At 50.7% G+C, this 23,476-nt stretch overlaps 1 protein-coding gene across 1 annotated transcript in view; it reads right to left on the bottom strand.

Annotated features, from left to right (window-relative positions):
- C2_1H5orf34 (chromosome 2_1 C5orf34 homolog) overlaps positions 1 to 23,476 on the bottom strand; it is a 447,867-nt gene that overhangs the window by 336,422 nt on the left and 87,969 nt on the right. The window contains exon 4 of the mRNA XM_078675037.1: positions 22,752 to 23,389. Coding sequence (XP_078531163.1) covers positions 22,752 to 23,389 — 638 coding nt within the window. The remainder of the gene's footprint in view (positions 1 to 22,751; positions 23,390 to 23,476) is intronic.

Here is a 23,476-nt window from a genome sequence, read left to right on the forward strand (position 1 = left end):
TTGTGCACGGACGCAAATGCTTTACACATCGCCTCCGAGTTTAGCCTAGACTGCTCGTGCCAAGCTACCTAGAGGGTGAGCAGGGGTTATCTTGGCGTGTGACTTCCTTGCCCTGACTGGAATGGTGGTTTCGGCCTGGCTTTGGCGTCAGCCTTAGCCTACCCGAAATAGCCGGTTCTAACATTGGTGGGTCAGCGGTGCGGATTTGGACTTGTATTTGCGCAGTGCCATAGCAACAACTGGCTACATTACAAAAACTCTGCGTTTTTCAGATAGTCACATATTTGGGATTATTGTTTTTGATTTTGTTTTTCCTCAAGAGTGTCATTTTCAGATGGTGTTCCTGCGCTTTATGTTTAGTGGCAGGTGAGAGAAAATGACAGGGCGGGACGCCAGTAGAGAGGGGAGGTTCCCATAGATTAGGAATCCCTTGCTGGGTCCAGGGTCCAATTCCTGTTCCTGTCCCTGTGTGGGTAGAGGGAAGAGAGGGAGTGTGGAGGAGAAATTGCTTGCTCAGGAGGGTGGTTATTCCCTGAGTGTAGTGTGTGTGTCTGGATTCCCCCGTATGGTAGGATCCAGTGGTGGCAGCTTAAATGTGTCCAGTGCGTGTAGTCCCATTCCCAGTTCCCAGTTCCCAGAGTATGGTGCCTGGTGCTCAGTAAGAGGGTGACAAGTTGAGAGTCAGAGGCAGTGAGGAACTGTCTCACCAGTCTGGAGGGGGAGTGTGTGGACGGTGCGCTGGATGTCTTACAGAGACATTAGGGAGTGATTCTAACAGTAGTGGCTTGTGTATCTGATGATCCTGTGTAGGTGAAGAGGTTCATGTGTAGCCCGGCTAAGTCCCATTAGGATGGTAGGGGTGTAGGGGCTCACGTCCTGTCTCAGTGGAGGCGGAGTGAGTGTGGGACGGTGTGTCCCACGTTGGCCCGAAACCCTGTCTCAGGGCCTGGAGGGTTCCCTAAGGGAGCGCCAGGTCAGGGGCCTAGGCTGTACTTATAAGTCATTTGAGGAGGATCTTCCTGTGTCTAGAGGACGGGGAGTGTCTGTAACAAGAACTCCGGCGGTCCTAGTGTTGGGCTGTACCGCTCCTAAGTGGAGGGTGCAGAAGTCCTGGTTCGCTGGGCATTTGACCGTCTAGAGTGCTTGACCATTTGTGGGGCCTCTGGAGGTCGTTCCCCGAGGAGGGGGGAGGCCAGGTTCAGGTTCAGCCTGACCTGGAGGGAAGGGCATCTGTAATCAGTGTCCTGACCGGTTGTTGGCTTCCAGGGGTACCGCTCCAAGGTGGGAGGGTGCAGAACTCTGGAGGGGGGTGCAGAGGGACGGTGTCCTTACTTCTGACCCCGGTGGGAGGAAAGTGTGTTGCTGATACGCTGCTGGCGTGTGCTCTGTCTAGCCTGGAACATACTGAGAATCACCCTGTGATAGGGAGTACTGGAGGAGAGTGTGTCGCTGATATGCCGCTGGCGTGTGCTCTGTCTAGCCTGTGACATACTGGGCCTGTAATCATGGAACTGGAAGGGGGGTGCAGAAGGACGGTGTACTTCTGACCCCGGTACAACCTGAGGGGTTAGATCCTAGGTTGGGAGATCAGGAAACTTCTAGGTCAAGAGGAACTCTACCAAATTGGATCAGCTGGAGAGACTGAGGGGGCTGCCCTTCCTGTGTGTTCTGGGGCCCACCTGCAGTTTGTTGTTTCCACTAAGGTAGAGGAAAGGGGGCTTTGCTGTGTGCTGTGCCCCCCACCTGCTTGAAGAGGGACTGTGCTTTGTACCTCAGAAGTGGAATAGTTTCCAGGTGGTAGATCAGTGACGGAGTGAGGTCCTGATCTGGTAGGAGAGTTGTGTTCTGGTGAGTGCTTCCCTGTGAGGGTTATTCCTTCACCCTGACGAGAAGCAAGGGTCCCTACTTGGTCTAAGGTACTTACCTCTGCCAACTAGAGACCCCCAGTTCTAACATTGGTGGAGTAGAGGTAGGGAGGGGCATTCTTGCCGTGACCTCTGGTCAGCCTGGGGGTGTGGTCCCTAGGTTGTAGGATCAGTGGTAGTGTAGCTACACTGAGAGAGAGAGTGGAGATCGGCTATTGTGTGCCAGGGGCTTCTGCCCCCACTCTGTGGATGGGTTAGGACCTGTGATCTTTGGATGGCCTAGGGCCTGGTCCTGGCTGTGGATGACTAGTGTGTACCAGTGGGGTATCCTAGTTGTGCCAGAGAACTTTTGTTGAGGGAAGTCTATGTGGGTTCCGAGTGGCGAAAAACTGGATAGTGTCCCTGCCGTGCAGGCCCGTGTCCGTGGTTTTGTCGCCCAAAGCATTGAAGACCATCAGTGTAGTGATTGGTCTACCCTGCGTTTTGGCTGGAAGGGGGATGTGTTGGACCCGGTCCTTTGGGCAGGTTCACCCCGTGACTTTTTGCTTTTTCCTAGCCTGTTTTTGGAACCTGGATAGGTGATTTTAGGCCTCTGCGCACTTTTTCACTGTGGTACAGTGTAAAGTGCTTGTGCTCTCTGTGTATGGATGGTGAGTGACCTGCCCTCCCATAGGAATGAATGGGGAATATGTATGCCCATGGTAGATTCCTGATGCGTGAGGAGTGCAGGGTCGAGTTTGATATGTGTGAACTCGTGAGAAGGAATGCTGCAGAATGGTGTATGCGGCATGGCTGTGTCTAGTCTAGAAGCGCCACTTTTAGAAGTTGGCATAATTGTGTAGTGAGTCTGCTGGCACGTGATTGGCTGATGGGCCTGGCCCAGGAGTGCCTGGGCCTGCTGGTGGATGGACTGTCTGTTTTGAGTAGGACGGGGTCTGCAGGGCCCCGAAGGAGGGGGTCTGAGTCAGCCGTAGATGAAAGGCCCCCATCTGCTGTTAGGGAGGGGAGGAAAGAGCGTCTGGTGGAACCAGGCTGTGCCTGTCGGCCCACCCCTGATGGCTCTCCCTCCTGATGGCCCACTGTCACCTCTGACCTGAGGCTGACAGGAGAGGGAAACCAGATACACCCAGGGCTTAGGGCTCACTTACACAAAGACTTCAAAAGACTTCAAAGCCTTTTCTGTGTACAAGAAGGGGCTGTGTTCCCTTCCAGGTTGTTCTTGTCTTGTTCTGTTGCTGTCGGGAATCTACCCGGGGCGGGCGCTGCCCAGCCCCTGGAGGCTGATGGACTGCTGGGGGACTCTTCCTGACTGTCCCCTTGCCTGCTGCATTGCTTGGAAGACTTTACTGGTCAATAGCGCTTAGGAGCGCTTTATTTGCCTTTCCTAGCGCCTGGGAGCGCTTTGCCTATTTTTCTAGCGCTTTGGAGCGCTTTATTGCCCCAAGCCCTGGAGGGCGCTTTATTTGTCTTCACAGCGCTACTTGGCCCCAAGCGCTTAATAGCGCTTCAACTTTTATGGGGTGCTGGTTGTATCGAGGGTGCCACCCCTCGGATCGTGGTTCCCCGCCTGCCTGCCTAAAGAGGAGGGCCGCTGCGCTGCCCGCAGCGACCCGGAAGTGGTCGGCCGGCCGGCCAATCTCAGCGCGGCCGGCCGGAAGTCCCGCCCCCCCGCAGTCGGGGTGGAGGGAAAAGGAAGGCGCGGGAGATGGCGGCGGTTGACGGGGCTCCTCTCGGCTGAGGGAGCCCCAGGGAGACGAGGCGGCCGGTTGGCAGGGCTCCCGTGTGCCGAGGGAGCCCTGCAGAGACAGGAAGTCCGGTCGGCTGAGGAGAGGAGCCGAGAGAGAGCAGCGCCGGCAAAGGAGAGCCCAGCGGAGGAAGCCGCGTGTGAGGCAGAACCCCCCCCCCCCTGACCAGCCCGGTGAGTGTTTGAAGGGCTGGGGGTAGGCGGGGAGCTCTGCGGATGGCCGGGCCTGATCGAGGCAGCGGGCCGCTCCTCTCTGCTTCCCGCGATGTGTTGAGAGCCCCGTAGGCTCTCTCGATGGCCCGTGTCCTGCCCTCTATCCAGGGGGGCCTAGTTGGTGGAGCAGGGCGGCCCCGGTTGGCAGCGGGTCGCCCCAACGATATTTAGGGCCTAGAGAGGCTCAAGGGGCCTCATCTTGTGTGTTTTGAGCCCAGAGAGGCTCGGGGGCCAGGTGCTTGATGTCGAGCCCCCGAGGGAGGGCTCCAACGACCCCTTAATTGTGATTAGAGCCCAGTGAGGCTCTTGGGGGGACACCAGTGTTTGTAAAGCCTGTGTGGCTCCAACGTGGACCTAGGTGTTGGTAGAGCCTGTGTGGCTCCAGCATGGCGCAGTGGGCGCCTGAGGGCCAGTGAGGGCCCCGGCGCAGTGTTGAATCTCCAGCTGCCCAGCAGTTAGTGGGCAGCTGCACCGTTTAGGCGCAATTTCAGGAGAGAGTCCCTGTGTGGGGCAGCGAGGGGACAGTCGTGCCAGGCCTTCCCAGCTGCGCAGCACTTAGTGCCAGCTGCAACGTTTAGGCCCTTGTGAGTGTTCCCAGGGGCCCAGCAAGTAGTGGGCCCCTGCATAGTTTAGGCCCCTGACATTGAGACTCAGGGCGTGCTAGCCCCAACAAGGCCAGTTGGCCTAGGGACTGCCACAGGTGGTGGCTTATGTAGGTTTTGCGCAATTGTATGGTTCTTGCACCTCTGAATGTGATTTCTTGCATCATGTCTTATTCCTGCACCTCTGAATGTTTTTAGACATCATGTGACTATTGCGCTACTGTATTATTCTGGTACCTCTGAATGTAATTTTATTGCATCATGTGCTTTATTCTTAACACCGCTGAATGTGTAGGTTTATGCATTATGTGTTTTCCTTTACTACTCCTCTGAATGTATATTTATGCATCATGGGTAATGTGTTCTTTCTTAGACCCCTAAATGCTGTGTGATACTTAGGGTGTTGTTCTTTTTAGTACAGGTGGTCCTAGTGAGGTCCTGGTCCCCTGCGTGACAGTCTCCTAAGGGTTTTAGGGTTGCGTAGGTGGTACTTACCTGTTCCCAGTAGTTACTGGATGTGATCTATAACTGTTACTTTGTGTTACAGTGAAGTTTATATACTTTTATTCTAATTACTGACAAGTATTTCTATATCTGCGAAGTGTTGATTCAGACAGTGGCCCATGTGGCCCTGTCTTGTAAATAATCCCTTGTGAATATTGCTGTGCCAGTTGGCACAATGTACATGTGTAATTTCTATCTGATATGTTTTGACAATACAAAAGTTATTTTAATATAACCTTGTGTGGAGTCTCTTTTGTGGTGTACCTAGTATGTTGTTGCTGTTGTGCACGGACGCAAATGCTTTACACATCGCCTCCGAGTTTAGCCTAGACTGCTCGTGCCAAGCTACCTAGAGGGTGAGCAGGGGTTATCTTGGCGTGTGACTTCCTTGCCCTGACTGGAATGGTGGTTTCGGCCTGGCTTTGGCGTCAGCCTTAGCCTACCCGAAATAGCCGGTTCTAACAATTAGCCAGAAATCCATTTGTTGCTTCCCATCCCAACCCCCAGATACAAGTCACTGTTCCGCCTCCCATCCCTCTGGCTAGCCCAGAGAGATATTCGGGGGATCCATCTAAAACACAGGTGTTCTTTACACAAATCATGTTACACTTTTCCTGTAAACCTGCTTCTTTCCCCAACAACCACTCCCGTCTGGCATTTGCCATATCATACTTGATAGGGGATGCTGCCAATTAGGCAGTACCAATAGTGAGAAACAACGACGCTGTTCTGTCTGACGGGTCGGCGTTTAGGACTGAGTTTGAAAGGGTTTTTGACCGAAGGGCAACTACATTCAGTGCCCATATAGAGTTATTAGATCTCAGACAGGGGAGAAACGATCTGGTTACGTATTGGACTACTTTTAATAGGTTGGTGGCAGAGACAGTGTGGCCAGAAGAGAAATTAATGTCACTATTCTACCAAGGTTTAAAAGAGGGATTAAAAGACATTATAGCTCAAATCGACCCACAACCTGCCACATGTGCGGACATGATTAATCTGACTCTGAGATTAGATGGCAGACTAGCTGAAAGAGGAGGAGTGAGAAGAAGGTGGGATAGAGGCTCATTTCAGTCTGATGTAACCCCTCATAGGACCATGACCGCTTCTGAGTCAGGTAATGAGCCCATGGAAATAGGGGCGGTCAGAGCCCCTTTATCCAAAGATGAAAGAGAGAGGCGTAGAGTACAAGGCTTATGTGTGTACTGCGGCAAGAAAGGACACTATGTAAGAGAATGCCCCACCAAACCAAAGACCTCAGGGGTTTGGTCTCAGAGTAAAAAGGTGGCGGTATCATCTAGGAGTTCTGCTGCATTTAAGAAAGAGAAACCTCAAGGGGAGTCGAGGGAGTTACAAACCTGGAAAATTCCGCCATTAACCATTCTGACATTACAAGACACAGAGACACATATCGTGCTTCCCATGAGTCTCGAGAGCAATTGGCATTTCCACCAGGTGATGGTTATGATAGATTTAGGGGCACAGGTAATTTCATAGATAGTGGGTTGGTGACAAATCGGGCATTGAATATGGTGACTAGAGAAACTCCTGAGGAAGTATTGGCAGTTGATGGGGAACCCTTGAAATCTGGTCTTATAACCAAACAAACGGAGATTGTGGTGTTGACGGTTCCGATCAACGAAGGTAGACATAGAGAGGAATTATCCTTGAATATCATAGAAGCCCCTCAGTACGAAGTCATCTTAGGGTGCCATGATTAAGTCATCATAACCCTTCGATAAATTGGAAAACCAAGACAGTTCATTTTTTTTTGCGGAAGAATGTCAAAAGCATGTGGTTCCTCACAAATGCACACAGGCAGCCACGTTGTTGTTTCCGTTAGTAGTAGCCACTGCTGTTGAAAAAGAGGTAATGATACCCAGAGAATATCTTTCTTACAGAGATGTTTTTAGTGAAGGCAAGGCAGAACATTTACCACCACACAGAGTGTATGACTGCCGAATAGATCTGGTGGATGGTGCTACCATTCCTTCCTGTCGTGTGTATGCCCTATCGGTACCAGAGACAAAGCATCTGAAAGAATATTTAGATAATTATTTGGCAATAGGGTTCATTAGGCCTTCTCGATCCCCTGCGGCATCTCCTTTGTTTTTTATAGCCAAAGCTAATGGACATTTGAGAGCGTGTGTGGACTATCGAATGTTGAATAAACACACAGTACGCAATAGATACCCTTTGCCCCTTATATCAGTGTTGCTGGATCAGGAGAGAGATGGCAAGATTTACACCAGGCTGGATCTGAGGGGGGCGTATCATTTGGTACGAGTTCACGAGGGGGATGAATGGAAGACTGCCTTCAAGATACGTTACGGGTTATACGTATATACAGTGATGCCGTTCGACCTTTGTAAAGCCCAGGCGGCATTCCAGTATTTCCTGAACGATGTCTTGAAGGAGTTTGTGGATACGTGTGTAGTGGTCTACATTCTTATTTATTCTGAGGAAAAAGAGGTCCACACACTGCACGTTCTCAAGGTATTACAGAAATTGAGGGATCACAGGCTTTTTTGTAAACTGAGTAAATGCGAATTTGGTGTGTCTGAAGTGGAATTTTTGGGTGTCATGCTTTGTCAAGAAGGTCTACATATGTCAGAAAGGAAAGTACAGGCTGTGCAGTCTTGGCCTACTCCCAAAAGCGTGAAGGAGGTCCAAGGCTTCCAGGGATTTGCAAATTACTACCGTAGATTCATTCTCCATTTTTCCCAGGTGGCTGTTTCTCTAACCAGTTTGCTCAGGAAGGTAGTTACCTTTCATTGGTCCAGTGAGGCTGTCAAAGCCTTTGAGTTTCTCAAATGTGCTTTTACTTCTGCTCCAGTGCTTGCTTACCCAAAACCTGAGTTTCCTTTTGTGGTTGAAGCTGATGCTTCAGATGAAGCAATCGGGACTATTATGTTTCGGAGAGACCAGAACACCGGCCAACTCCATCCTGTAGCCTATCTTTCAAAGAAACGGAGTTTAGCAGAAAGGAATTACACTATCTCTGAGGAGTTGTTAGGGATCTAAAAGGCTTTTCACGAGTGGAGATAGTTCTTGTGGGGGGCTGCTTTCCCGATCACAGTGTATTCAGACCATAGAAACCTCCAATATATGAAGACAGCCCAACATCTCACTCAGCGGCAAACGAGGTGGATGCTCTTTTTTTTTTTTTTTTTTGCCGAGTATGATTTCCTGATCACCTTTAGACCTGGGGTGGACAATCGAAAGGCCGACTCTTTGTCCAGACAGGATGTGTCAGATATATCTAGCAATAAACCTGATTTGGAGGCTATTGTGGATCCTACAAAAGTAATTTGTGTGATCAATGCAGAGAATTTCCTGGATAAAATCAGACAGGCAAGGGGGCGTGGCCAAGACGGCGATCATGGCGGACGCAGCTTGAGTGAGCTCCGTCCCGCCGTTACCTTATCCTCCTTGAATCCTGCGTCGCCCTGACCGACCTGCACCCTGATTTGAGTGGCGAAGAGCGGCTCCAGAGGGGAACCCCCAACAGCGATTTCGGAGTCCCGGCGGCCCGGGATCAGTGATTTACGGCGGCTGGGAGCCCGGCCGGCGACGAGGCCTGCACCACACGCCGCAGCCGGGACCTCCACTGCAGTGTGGTCCGACCGGAAGTAGCTGAGAGCCGGGAGGCGCCGGCCGGAAGTGCCGCCTCGGCCACGAAACACTGTGGAGCGGCGGAGAGACCCGGGCTGACCCTGCGGGCACTCAGGCATCCGGAACAGAGGCAGACGCGGCGGCTGGGGAAGAGAGCAGTCGGAGCCCAAACGGAGATCGAGGTGGGGGTAAGGAGCTGTGGTACAGCCTAACGGGGGAGGGGACGTGTCTGGCCCTCTCGGCGGCAGACTCGAGCCGCGGGGCACAGTACTGCTGCAACGGCAGGAGGGCGGCCGCTCTGCCGGCTCTCCTGCCTGTTCCCCCCTCATTGAAGCGTGCCCCTGCCGGGCACCGGCACCAGACACCTGGGGCGCACTCGGCGGTTGCTTCGGACCGCGGCGAGGGCTGAAGGGACCAACCTCCCCCCCCCCCGGACTATTACAGGCCACCAACCCGGCCGGCTGCCCCTGGGGGCAGCCCCACTTTTGACACCAAAGAGCGTGGTGCGGGCTCTGGGGCGCCCCAGATGGACCAAACCGAGGAGTGGGCGACCCCCCATTGACCGCGTGGTCTGGCAGCGCGGTGCAGCACCTCCCCGACTACTAACAGGGTGGTGTCCAGCAGTTGATTCATCGAAGAGTGCACCACGCTCGATCGCCGACGGGGCCACGATACACTTGGGCGGCCTCGGTGACACTTGCTGCCAGCGACCACCCATTCAGCCGGGGGTGCCTCTAGTCCGTCGGCCCCCCAAAATTGGGGCCACCACTCCGCCGGCGACATGACGAGAGGGGGCAACAGTGGGAATGCTCCCAAACAGGGCCCGATGGACAAGTTTGCGGGGCCCAGTGGGGGTGCTGGGGCTTCCGGAGGTCCCCAGGGCACTGGGCCGGACAACGCGGCGTTGATGGCGGCGATCACACAATCGAGGGACATGCTCGACGCGAAAATCGGAGCAGTTGGGGCCGATGTGACCTTGCTCAGACAGGATCTGCGCAATGCGGTGGCACGTATCACCGAAACAGAATCCCGAATCACTGAAGTTGAGGACGACGTAGTGAATCTCAAAAAGAGAGTTGCTGCCATGGAAGGGATTCAGAAGGGACTGGCGCTGCGGGTGGAGGATGCGGAAGGGAGGGCCAGAAGGAATAACCTACGCTTTATAGGCTTTCCGGAGGGCTGCGAGAAAGGAAATATGGAGGCCTTCCTGACCCAATGGCTGGAGGGATGGCTCCCCCCGGACTCCCTGTCACGCTGCTTTGTGGTGGAGAGGGCGCACCGGGCACTGCTTCCCAAACCGCCCACTGGGGCTCGCCCTCGCTCGGTGATAGCCAAACTGCTCAACTACCACGACAGGGATGTTATCTTACGGCAGGCCCGCGCCCAGGACCCACTGATGTTTGAAAATCATAAGATCCTTGTGTTCCCGGATTACACAAAGCTAGTTCAGCAGCAGAGACAGTCATTCACCGCGGCAAAGGCACGGCTGCGTGAACTCAAGATTCCTTACGCTCTACTATTTCCGGCTCGCCTGCGTGTTGTCTTCCAATCTCGCACTCAGTTTTTCAACTCCCCGGAAGAAGTGTTTGAGTGGACGGACGAGACGGTGCGAGTCAAGGTGAACACCCCCCCTCGGAGGGGCTCGGACTCGTCAACCAACGGAAGACCCCCGAGAACGCCCAGACGATCACGCAGCAAGAGTAACTGGAGGTCGCGCTCTCAGAAGCGCCCACCTCCAAGTGATCACACGGCGGACACTCCGGAGGAAACGGCTCCTTCTCCTTCGAAATCCTGAGACCCACACGCTCGTACTGGTGCAAACCATGAAATTGTAGGGTTGGTGAGACGCCTTGATGGCGGGAGCAGGCTGCTCCTCTTCGACATGCCACGTGCTGATTGACTTCATGACTCCTTGTTCATGGGTGAACGGTTGGTCGGGAGACGCTCGTGCGAGAGCGGGCCTACTCCCGGAGTTCATTCCCAAGTGTTGAGTGGGAAGTAGTTGGGCACTTTGTGGGTAGTTGGGTGGGATCCATTGGTGCAGTGGGTCTTGGGCCTCCCGTTGGAGGGCTGAGATTGCCTGCATCGCGACAGGTACTTCAATGTTGCTGAGGTATGGGGTGGGGGGTTGGAGGGGAGGTTGTTGGTATAGTTTGTGGCTGGGGAAGGTTCGCAGGGGAGGGGGCGGGGGTTTGGGGGTTCCGGGGCTGGTGGGGAGGGAAGTTGGGAAGGGCTTTAGCACGGTGTACACGGGAACCTGGAGACGACTGAGCATGTGTGTGTGGCCTCAGTGGCCCGATGATTTCGGAATCTGGAAGATTGATGGCGGCTGAAGTACTGGGGACGAGCCCCCCGCTGGCCTCGATGCGAATATTGAGCTGGAATGTGCGAGGGATGCTCGACAAAATTAAACGAAGTGCAGTTCTACGTCTGGGGAAGACTGAAAGAGCGGATGTATTGCTCCTTCAGGAGACACACCTCTTGGGCACCAAGGTTCTTAGTCTACGCAGATACGGGTATGATCAAGTGTTCCATGCTGGGTTTGCAAGAGGGTCCAGGGGAGTTGCAATTCTCATACACCGTAGGGTCTCATACACACATGAAACACAATGGTTGGATGTGCATGGTCGATATGTCTTCATTAAAGGGAGACTGGGGAATGAGCCAGTGGTTTTCGGGAGTGTGTATGCTCCACCCCCACTCCAAGATGCCCTGATTGAACGGCTGTTCGAGGTATGGACGAATCTCCCGCATGTGTTGACAGTAGTGGGTGTTGATTGGAACGATGTGATGGATGGGAGACTCGACCGCTGTAGGCCTGGGGGCGGTCAATTGTCGGATGCCTCCACGAGGCTGAGTAGGATGGCGCAGGGGATGGGATGGATTGACACTTGGCGCCACCAACATGCTTGTGATCGTGAATATACATTTGTCTCTGCGGTCCACAAATCCTTTTCACGCCTGGACTACCTATTCGTCCCGCAACCCTGGTTGGGCAGAGTTGACTCCACCTCCATACTTCCGAGGGGCCTGTCGGATCACTCCCCGATCGCACTGACGTTGAGCCTCGGTGTGAGGCGACAACCGTTTCGCTGGCGCCTCTCTGTGTGGCACTTACAGCGCAACGACTATCAATCGCGCATGAGGGAGGCTATATCGCATTACTGGTCAGAGAATGAGGACCCAAGTATAGATGCCATGACCCTATGGGAGGCCCTCAAGCCTGTCCTCCGGGGCGTGGACATTGCGTGGTGCGCCGCGAATCGTAGGGCCCGCAGGCAAGAAGTGGAGGAGGCGGCTGATCGGGTGCGGAGCCAGGAGGCAAGATGTCTAACGGGGGAGGATGGAGTAGCCGTGGACCAGCTCCTGCACCTCCAGCGGTCTTACACCTCGTTATTGTTAGATGAAGCCCGACAGGCTTGGCTCGCTACGCAGAGCAGAATCTATGAATGGGGGGACAAAACTAGCACAATGCTATATAGGTTATGTCAAAACACTTATCAAGCCCAGCCCCTGCCGGGTCTCCGAGATGCCGCGGGCGACCCTATTTCGGCCCCTGAGGTCCTGGCCCAGATGTTTGCCCAATATTATGAGACTCAGTATGCCCCCCGGGAATCCCTCCCAGCGGAGGAGATTGACAGATTCCTCGCAGACCTTCCACCCCGGGCGCTCTCGGATGAGGCACGGGCCCGACTAGACCTCCCACTGTCAGCAGAGGAGCTTGGAGAAGCTCTGGGTGGACTGAACACGGGCAGGGCCCCTGGGCCCAATGGGTTCCCCTGCGAATTTATGAAGTTGTTTCATCTCCAATTGGGGATGCGCTATAAGAAGGCACTGGAGGCGGCTCGGGAGCTTGGCAGACTGCCAGCGGACTGGCGACACGCCGAGATTGTAGTCTTCTGCAAACCGGGAAGGCCCCAAGACAGCCCGGACTCTTATCGTCCGATCTCTTTGCTGAACTTTGAAGCGAAAATATTGGCTAGGGCATTGGTGAACCGTCTTCTCCCTTACATCACGGACCTGATCCATGCCGACCAGGCAGGCTTCATGCCTCACAGGGCTACAAGACACAATATACGACGCGCTCACCTAGTGGTGGAGGCGGCACGAGCGGCGGGCATCCCCGCGGCCCTCCTGCTGGCGGACATGGACCGGGCCTTCGACTCCCTGAGTTGGTCATACCTCCGAGCCCTCCTCCTCCGGCTCAATTTGGGCCCACGTTTCCTGTCGTACATCCATCTGTTATATACGGGCCTGACGGCAACGGTCAGAATAGCGGGAGCCACCTCTCGTACGTTCCTCATCGGTCGTGGCACCCGACAGGGATGCCCTCTCTCACCCTATCTGTTCGCCCTGGCAATGGAGCCGCTTGCGGCCTGGGTGAGGATAGATGCTCAGTTGCGTGGTGTGGAGTGGGTAGGGGGCCCATCTGACAGGATCGCGCTATATGCGGACGACGTCCTATTCTTCCTTACGGACCTCAATAAATCGGGGCCGAGGGTCCTTGAGATAATGTGCATTTTCGGTGAAGTGTCGGGCCTCCGACTCAATCAGCAGAAGTCGAAATTATGGGTCCTGGGCGACAGGGGGACTTTGGGTCCCTGGGCCTCGGTCCTTCAGGAAGCGGCGGGAGGCCTTAAGTACCTTGGTGTCTTTCTGACTGATGTGCAGGGAGTGTCATGGTCCCGTAATGTAGTGCCTGTTTGGGACAGGATCCGCTCAGATATGCTGATGTGGTCCAGGATGCCCCTGAATGTCTATGGCCGTTCAGCCATTTTTAAGATGGTGGCCTTACCCCGAATTTTATACCAATTGCAGAATTACCCATACCCAGTTCCGCAGCAGTGGTTTCGTCAGGTGAACTCAGCTTTGGGTCGGTTCCTATGGGCCGGTGGAGCAATAAGAGTGGCGCTCCGCACCTGCTTCCTGTCGACCTACTGTGGAGGGCTGGCCACATCTGATGTCCAGTCCTACTATCAGGCATCGCACCTACTTGTCCTTAACGAATGGTGGTACGGGGATCGCAGTGACCCGACCTATGCCCTAGAGAGGTATATGATGGACCCACACACGCTCCATACTATCTTATATTCGGCGACTATCCGGAAGAGACTTCCGAGGGCCACCCAAGTAATTTTCAAAGTGTGGCGCAATGCGCTCCGCCGCATGGGATGGTGGAACACGCTCACGGGCGAGACTCCTTTATGGCATAATGGGAGGCTGCCCGGCCTGGCTGCACTCCGGGGCTTCGAGGGCTGGGATGCTATAGGCATTTCGGCACTGGGCAACGTCCTGAAGGGCACAGTCCTCAAATCGTTCCAGATGTTGCAGGATGAATACAATATGCACCGGTCCCAATTTTTCAGGTACCTACAGCTCCGACACGCCCTAGCCCCCGCACTAGCGGACTTGTCGTCCTTGCCGGAGTTTAGTCCCCTAGAAGCAAAAGTCTTTATGGGGGAATTGGAATCGAAGAAAATCTCAACCATATATCAAACATTAGTTACGCATTGTTCCCCCTCTCTTGATAAGTTGCGGGCGGTCTGGGAGAGTGATCTGGGAGACTTGGAGGAGGAGGACTGGAGAGAAGCCCTGGAGGCCCCTAGGGGAGCAGCGATAACGGTGCGTCTGCGCTTTGTCCAATTTAAGTACCTTCACAGGGCATACTACACGAGGGAACGATTGTGGAAGGCGGGGCTGATAGCCTCCCCAGATTGTTTGAGGTGTGGCAGTGCGATAGGCTCCTTCTTGCATACAGTATGGGGATGTATACAGCTGCAGAGGTTTTGGACCGGTGTGTGGGAATGCTTGGAGGAAGTGTTGGCATGGGAGCTCCCCCGCACGCCGCAGCTGGGCCTTCTCCACGTTATGGAACAGGTGGGGGGTAATCTGTATAAACGGCACTTGCTCCTTCTGGGTCTTACAATAGCCAAACGGGATATAGCCCAAGCCTGGAAGGCCCCCAAAGCTCCGTTGGTGGGGGTGTGGAAGCGGGGCATGGACTTTAGCATGGGATTGGAACGCCCGATCTTTGAGGCCAGAGGCTGCCCCAAGAAACATTATAGAATTTGGAAGAAATGGGCTGATTATAGGGGCCTATTGCTGGACCCCCCGGCGCCACAAGCCTCTGATATAGATCACGTCTGTACTACCCCCATGTGAACTGACCACATGTTGCTACCATGCTGCTTTGGCTCCTGTTTCTGGACAATGTGAACACCGTGCAGGGAGGGGGGTGGGGACCGGGTGGGAATGCGGGGAGGGGGGTGTTGGATAATGTTGACTGAATTTCTTGAACACTGTTGCTCTTATATGCTCACTGTCTTTCTGCAATTTTGGAAGCAGTGTTTCTTTTGTATTCTATCAACTGCCATAACACTAATAAAATCTGTTCTGAAAAAAAAAAAAATCAGACAGGCAAAAAGTCAGGATGACTGGGTGTCCTGTGTTACAAAGGAAGCTGGACGCACTTTGAAACAGGGTCTGCCATTCGTAACCAACAAATTGTATTTGCCCACTACCGGTCTGCAGAAGAGAGCATTTGATTGATGTCATAATTCCCCAATAGCCGGTCATCAGGGAGTGCTTAAAACCTTCCAGCTGATGCAAGGTCATTTCTAGTGGAAAACTGAGAAACAAGAAATCTCCACTGGGGTGGGTCAGTGTGAAGATTGTGCACGAGCCAAGAATGAGACCTGTAATAAAAAAGGCAAGCTTATGCCCATGCCCACTCCTAAAAGACCTTGGCAGAACATCAGCTTTGACTTTGTTACAGGATTGCCATCAGATCAGGGAAAAACAGCCATATTGGTGGTTATCAATAGCCTCACCAAATTGGGGCATTTTATCCCCTGTGTAAACCTTCCCACCACAGTACAAACTGTACAGTTGCTGTTGAATAATGTCATTCGATTACATGGAGTGCCAGAAGTCATTGTGTCGGACAGAGGGCCGCAGTTTGTTGCCAGATTCTGGAAGATATGGTGTCAGGCACTCAACATTCAATCCACGCTTTCCACGAGCTTCCACCCTCAGACTGAAAGACTAAATCAAACCTTAAAGAAGTAGCTACGCTAAGGAGCCCAGGAGTCATGGGTATCTCTGTTGTGGATGGCAGAAGTGGCATATAATAACTTCTGGCACAGCTCTGTAGGTGTGTCCCCTTTTTGTGCTACTTATGGCTTTGATGCAAGAATCCTTCCTGTCCGTATCCCGGAAGAGGTGGTGAACCAGCCTTCTGTCATGGGGCAGATGAGGAGACTGCATTCTGTGCATAAGTAGGTAAGAGACCATCTGGTAAAGGCCAAGCAGGATTACAAAAGGTGGGAGGATCGTCACAGGACAGATGGACCAGTATTCCAGGTGGGGGACAGAGTTTGGATCTCAACCAAAAACATTTGTTTCAAGCTGCGTAGTGTTTATCACCCTAGGTTCATTGGTCCTTACGTCATTCTGAAAAAGATTAACCCTGTGGCTTTCATGCTGAAGCTGCCAGGGTCGCTTAGAATCCACCCTGTATTCCACTGTAACCTGTTGAAACCTGCTTTGTCTGCCAGACGACGTGCCCCCTGCCAGTGTTGTGTGACGGGGGGTTTGAGTACGAGGTGAGGAGCATCAAGGATTCCAAACGTAGGAGGGGTGTCCTGTGGTATCTGGTCTCCTTGAAGGGTTATTCGGCTGAGGATGACTCACGGGAGCCGGTTCAGAACATGCATGCCCCTGCCGCTGTTCGCTCTTTTCATCGGAGATTTCCTGCGAAACCTGATCCTAGGAGGCGCTAGAAGGGAGGATCTACTGTCAGGTTTTTACAGAGCTGCGCTTGCATTGCGTGTTAAAAAACTACATCCCCCATGATCCTCTGGGGGGGGGAGGTATTTCAGCCAACGAGGCGCGCCCACTGTTGCGCGTAATTCTGTCTGTTTCCCGTTTGTCGTTTCGTCCCGAGCTGGAGTGTTGCTGCACGCTGTGAGGGATCCCGGTTCCCACCAGGGTTTCCCCGTATCAGAGTCCTCGGCTGAGAGGGGCATTCAGGAAGGTAGGATTCTTGAAGTGATCTGCCTCGCGGAGCGCTGTGGTGTATACTACGCGCTATCGTGTTTTCTTTGTTTTTAAGGACTACTAACTTTCCAGAAACGGAGCGTGGTGGTTAGTGGAACCATGCGCTGCTGTTTTCTCATTTTCATTTTGCTCAACGGATTTCCTTGTTAAAGCGGAGCGCGGTGGTTAAGGACCACGCGTTGCTGTTTTCTATGTTATTGGATTAAAGTCTTCCTGACAAAAATAGGAGCGCTGTGGCAAGGGAGTCCACGCGCCGCCTTATTCTTGATTTTCTTCATTACTGACGCGGAGCGCTGTGGTGAACGCAACCACGCGTTACCCTGTTCCTGACTACCAACTGTCATAAAAACATATTCATTGGAAGCGGAGCGCAGTGGTGGGGTTAATCACGCGTTTCCGTGTTCTAAGGTGTTGATTGTAAACTGTATTCAGAATTATTGTGCAGGTGTTTTCTGCTACGCTGGGCGACTATCTTTAATCTACATTTGCATCACATGCCACTTAACAGAGCGGAGTGTTGTGGTTATTGCCTCCCACGCACTACCGTGTCTGTGGATTGCTTTGGTGATATTGCGATAGGGGTTAAATACCTTTACTAAGAAGAAGGGATTCTTATCATTGTTTTTTCTTTACTTCTTTGGAGATCTGAGAGAAGAGGTTTTCTTTCATGGACTAGACCAATAGAAACCCATTTCTCTGATTGAGCCTGCTTGATTCATGGTATATGTTATAGAAGATGGGGGTTATCTTATTTCTGATTATGTTCTATGTTTTCCAGGTTAGCTATGCTGCAGGTGAAATACCTTGAGAGTACATCAAGTGGATGTTATATTTCTGTTTGAAACAGGTATATTACAGTTTAGTGACACCATATGAGAGTAGTTTGGTGTTAAATGCACTGTTTATATTTATGTCTTTTGTCATTTCAGGCTCCCTTCCTTGCTGTCCCTTCCCTTTCCCTCGCCTAATAACTCAAACACTCTGGGTATAACATTCAGAGTGTTGGTGACGTTGGGAGGTGGACCATTATTTGCGACAACTGGATTCTGTGGAGCACAGCCTGACAGACACACTCTCCAGCACAGCCAGGCAGCGGCCTTGACTCCGCGAGGACAGCAAGAGGGCCCGATCCCGACCCGCAGCGCAGCCTCCAGACCACCTGAGAAGCTACCTGCGTGGGTCCACTGCTATATATATACTGCCTCAATACAATGCCTCTGGTCTGCTCCTTAGCTGGATATCTTCTCCTGTGAAGCCCAGCAGGCTGCCTGCGCCGTCCCCGTAGGGAGACGGTCCTCCCGCATTGACCAGGGCCCCCCAGCAGTCAACCACCACACCTACTGACTGATCTCGCTGCTACCACTGCCAACCTCTGCCAGGAATAGCCACCGACAATCACCGGTCAGGCCTCTGGTGCACACGCTCTTACCTTCCTCTCAGGGTAGTGCACTGAACTGAACTACGCATCGGGCCGCATCTAGACTCCCTCCATCTTGTCATCACCTCTGGTTGCCCACGAGATCCCTCTCCAAGCAGTAAGGGCCTTGCAAATCCTGCCACCTGTGCTCGCTCTCGTATGCTGCTTGCTACTCGACTGGTGCTCCTACGGACGCATCCTGCAGTCAGTCCAGTAAGGCATCTCTCAGCCACTGGGGCCCCTGCTGATTACGCCGCAACCATTGTCGTCTGCCTCCGCAGCTGCTCGGGCTCACCAATCCCTGTCCCCGGCACTTGTCTCCACCTCCTCTCTCAGCTGTGCCTCGCCTGTTGTGACCCCACATTCACAAACCAATCCGACCAAGACCGTGGAGTATGTGTGGCACAGGTCCGAAGCAGGCAGCGCCCTTAGGGTCTCAATGCATCACTCGGCCACCGCATCATTAAAACATCCACCCAGCTCATTTAATGTTTTTGCTGTCCCCTGGGGCTTTTCCGATCCCGCGGTTGGGATTCCGTTGCAGAGAAAAGGTTGCGTAGCGGATACATTTACCAGATTACAGGGAGTGAATGGCGGAACGAAGTTAAAGCGCGTCCGCCATGTTTCCCCTGCAGGCCACGCCGACACATGACACTTCTATGAAGTGGAACTGCATTATGCAAGAGACAAGGGGGCAAAGCTTCTTAAGTATCTTACTGCTCAGGGCCTGGTTGACCTACTCAAAATTCTAGGAGCGAGCAACATGTTAACGTTATTTAGAGGGGGGAGCTTCCCTTATAGATTACATGTTTGTTAGCCCTGACTTTCTAACTTGGTTCGCCAAAGGATAGATCCTGTCTACAGACTGGGACGATCACAACGCCCTGAAAGCCTTTATGCTCATACCGCTTAAGGGTTTAGCCCGCAGTAGTAATCTAGCCTCCATTACGCAGCATTCTGCGGCTGGCTTAAAAATAGTTTGGCGCTTAAAAGACTCAGTCACCTTACTGAAGGCAAACGTAAATACATTTCTCTACTGCCTAGCAGAGAATGAACAGGACTCAATGGCTTTACATTATAATAGGCTAATAAACACAATTAGGGAGCCCAAGCTCAAGCCAATCCGTAGTTTGAACACAGACCCAAGATGGTTTGACGGGGCTTGCTCCCTGGCAAATAGAAAGCGGAGGATAGCTCTAAATGCATGCCCTAGGGTTAAGAGTGAAATCTCCCAGGCACGTACGGAGTACAAAATTGCACTTACAAACAGGAAAAGGGAAATATATAAACACAATTGGGAGTTTTTGGAACACGCCTGTAGGGCAAAGGATAGCAAATCCTTTTGGGATTTGGAAAGCTAATCAGATCCAGGAATTCCCCCATCAATCCCCTTCTGCAAAACAACATCTTGGGCACAGACTGGTTCACCCACGTTGCTTATATTTATTACATTGAGGATGCACCAATTATGTCAGCTATCCTCCATAACAGATTGCAGAAGTCCCCCCCCACTCTTATTAACACTGCAGGAAATAGAGTCAGCCATCCATCATAGCAAAGGTGGGAAAGCCCAAGGTCCAGATGGGGTACCTATGGATCGTTGAAATCCATGCCCGAAATATGGGGTCCCCTTACAACGAATGCATTCAACACTTGTTTATCAACTACTATTACTAAGTCATGGATCACCGCAACGATTGTACCTTTATTAAAAAAGGCTGACCCTATGTCGACCGAGTGCTATCGACCCAATTCCCTCATTGATAGCACTATTAAAATCATTGGATCATCTATGATCGCTTGTTCAAATGGGCTGCTGACAAGGATATACTTTTCCCCTTCCATTTGGTTTCTGGCCTAAACTAGGAACCAACAAACAATGTTTGAAACTGGCTCTGACTATTTTGAAATATACTAAGGCCAGGTGCTCCCCCATTTACCTAGCTTTCATGGATTTATCCACCACCATCAATAGAACCCAACTTTGGCTAATGTTGCTGGATCAAGGAGTGCCCGCCACCCCGGTGAATTTCTTGTCCTCCTACACTCAGACCTCTCAGCTCGGGTCCGTTTGAACTTCTATGGGGAGTTTTCTTCTGATTTCCCTGTAAAATCTGATTCTCTCGTTTTTTGATTGAGCTATGCATTATCCATTTTCACCCCTGCCCTACTTTCAGCCCCAGCTCTATCCTGGACACCGCACCTGCATAAACATTGGTAATAAATCTAGATTAGGGTATTGTAGGCTATGCATACATGCGGAGTCAGCGCAAAAGAACAGCTGGTGTCTGCTCTGGGTTTTTCAGACAATGGTAAAGCCTCAAGTAAAGTTTAACCAGATAGCATATCTTGTTGTGCAGCCTTAGGATGCGACGATTGCACAAGGCACCGAGGCTGTTGATTCTTACCGTTAACCTCATTTGTGTGTTTTTCCCAAAGACCTATTTACCTCTGGGTGTCACTTGTTTGTGATCTTTTGCTATAAAAACCTGTGTAACCATCATTCAGTGTGCTTCCTCCTTGATTATCTCTATGGTGCTTACCGGATGAGGCCCCATTCATGAATGCTAGTACATGACCTTTGGTTTGTACTTCACTCCAGTGTCGATTCCTCCTTACTTGTTAAAGAGCCCGTGGACGAAGGGTGACCCTGCACCAGTGGGTTTTAAATAATCTGCTTCCACATTCCTTTGAAGAGGGACGTGAGGCAGGGGTGCATATTGACACCTTTATTATTTATTTTATATATTAATGGTTTAACAACCCACTTATCTACCTCCCACACAGACATACCTCAAATCACAGGCTCCCCAATTCCTGCTTGCGGTATTGCTGGCCCTCACTCCAAATGCATCGAGACATCAAGTGTACTGTTTTGCCTCTTTTTTGTGCAACCTGAACTTAAAAACTAATTATACTAAGTCTCACATCATGTCCTGTGGCCCAGGCAAACTAAGGTTAAATAAAATCAGCTCTAATGGGCATGTCTTGACTGTTGATAACTTCTGTTATCTAGGGCTAACTTTTAGCTCATCGGGTTTGTGGAACCCCCACGGTGCCCAGGCTAGCGCAAAATTAAATAAATCCACCGGTACAGTCTGTAACCACATTAGACCGGATATCAGGGGGACTATGTTCCCACCATTGAAGGTGTATAATTCATAATGCATTAGTGTAGCCATCTATGGTGCAGGAGTTTGGGGTTTTAGTAACTGCTGTTTCTTACAGGCTGAGGAAAACCGCTTTTTGCAATGGTTGCTGAGTTCACCGCCGTCCACCTCTAGTTTCATTACCTACATAGAGTTAAGTAGGGAATTCATATAAGATGAGATTCATCTGGCACCACTTTTATTATGGATCAACACTTGGTCGAACCCAGTTGCTAAGCTTTGTAAGGACATTATATCTGACTGTCTGACATTGGACAAGGCCTGTTTTATACTTTGGTTGAGTTATATACGGGACACTTTTGGATTCCTTGGCATATCCTCTTGGTTTATCGACCCCAGCCTTTTTCCCAAAAATGCCAAGAAGGAGGTGAAAACACTATTCAAGGACTACTGCTCAAACACCAGGCTGAAAAACAAGTTATCCAAACACTCAGTGTTGCATTATTGTAGTGTTTTATACATAGATGATTCCCCCTTGGATCTATCTATGGATTTGTCAAGATGGGAGCGGTCACTTCTTCTCAGTTTCAGAACAGGGTCAATTTACTGGTCCCTTTCTTTAAAAAAACAAAACACTTTTTAGACCCAAAGGGGAACATAGTTTCCTCCTGCCCCAGTGATAATCAATCTGCGCTGTCAATATTGCACTTTATCTTTTTTTGCAAATTGCACAATCTAGCACGAAAGCAATTTCTGATACCCTTGTTACGGAGGATAGGTCTCCGATGACCAGCTCTCATCCACCAACGATCTCTAAGTTCACCTGAAATTGTTTTCAGTGCTGTGCCTTCTTGAATGCGGTTATAAGGGCCAGACAAACCATGATGGGTTGACTCGTTAGTATTTTATATCCAATGTGGCTTGGTATATGGAGTTTGGACAAGATGTTCTGTCCCAATTCTGGGGGATGGTAGGAGCGCATATTGGGAGGAGCGCATAGCGGACCCTATTTGAGGTTTTTGTTCTCTTTCCATTCCTTTTTCTGGCCTGTTAAACCTCAGCCCCTCCCTATATGAGTGTAATGAAGCTCTGAAATTTGATTACATCTGCCACTCCTTTGCTTATCTTAAACATGGTTATTTGATGTATTGAGGAATGTTAAAGTTGTTTATGCACTCATATCGTGTTAACCTGTTTTTAATGTGTTTATTTTAAAATCTATGAATTTATCCATGTGCAATATTTCTATGTACTTTTATGGTCTATTTTTATTTAGACCGAATAAAGTTATATTGAATAAACTCCCATTTTGTACCAGTTCTCTCCTATTTGCTGCTCTCCTCACGACATTCTAAACCTCACCTTGCTGCCTCTGATCTCTAAACATTCTGCTTGAAACAATCTAAGGTGGCAACCTATTACTAAAGGTTAGCACTACAATCTTATTTTATTTAGCTGTACTCATAAATGTGCCCCATATGCAGGACTAGAACAAATACATATTTTGTGTTCTAAATAAAAGCAGAAAATATAAGTGATTAGAAGAAAAATATAGTTTACCTAGCAGAAAAATCATATGAATGACAATAATTACTGCAATTATAATATCAATTTATATTTTACCTGTGAAGGTGTAGAGCATCACAAACTATGGGTAACGCTTTTGGCAGAACAGAAATTGTCCTTTCTTTTCCATATTCTTTCAAACTAGCAGATTCCATATTTCTGTCATTATTATAGCTTACTTCAGTTTTATTAACAATGTGCGTATTGTAATACTTGAATGCCAAAGATAGTGGATATTTCCATTCTTCTGGGTAGGAAGAAACTGAGAATTGCTGTACAACCCGGGTACACTGTAACGCATCTTTTGTGAATGGTTTTGAAGACATATCATCAACATCAGCAAAATATGCACTGTCTTTTTTGGTTCCAACTGTACTGTGGGTAATCTCAGGTTCATTATCCTTGGGAGTAAATTCTTTTGAGATTGTTTCCATAATGCTACTGTGTCCATCGCAAACTTCATTACTCTTGCTGTTTGAACTCCTGCTATGGATGTCCAGTTTCAAAGTAGGTGACCTGGATTTTTGACTGACTCTGCACAAAAATTCAACTGTAAATGATTGCTGAAGTTTTGTAAGATAAAGACAAGCAAGGCCATCTAAGGAGGAAACCTTTACAATGCCTTCATGCTGAGGTTCCACATGTTCATCAACACTGTTAGGCCATTTAGCTTCTGAGATGTTCGGGAGAACATTCTGTAAAAAGCGAAAACAATGAAAGAAAATGATATAATGCGAGACAATATCATTAAAAAGGCATTCTATTCCTCATCAAATACATAT

This window comes from Lissotriton helveticus, chromosome 2_1 (assembly GCF_964261635.1).
Source record: "Lissotriton helveticus chromosome 2_1, aLisHel1.1, whole genome shotgun sequence".
Classification (NCBI taxonomy): domain Eukaryota; kingdom Metazoa; phylum Chordata; class Amphibia; order Caudata; family Salamandridae; genus Lissotriton; species Lissotriton helveticus.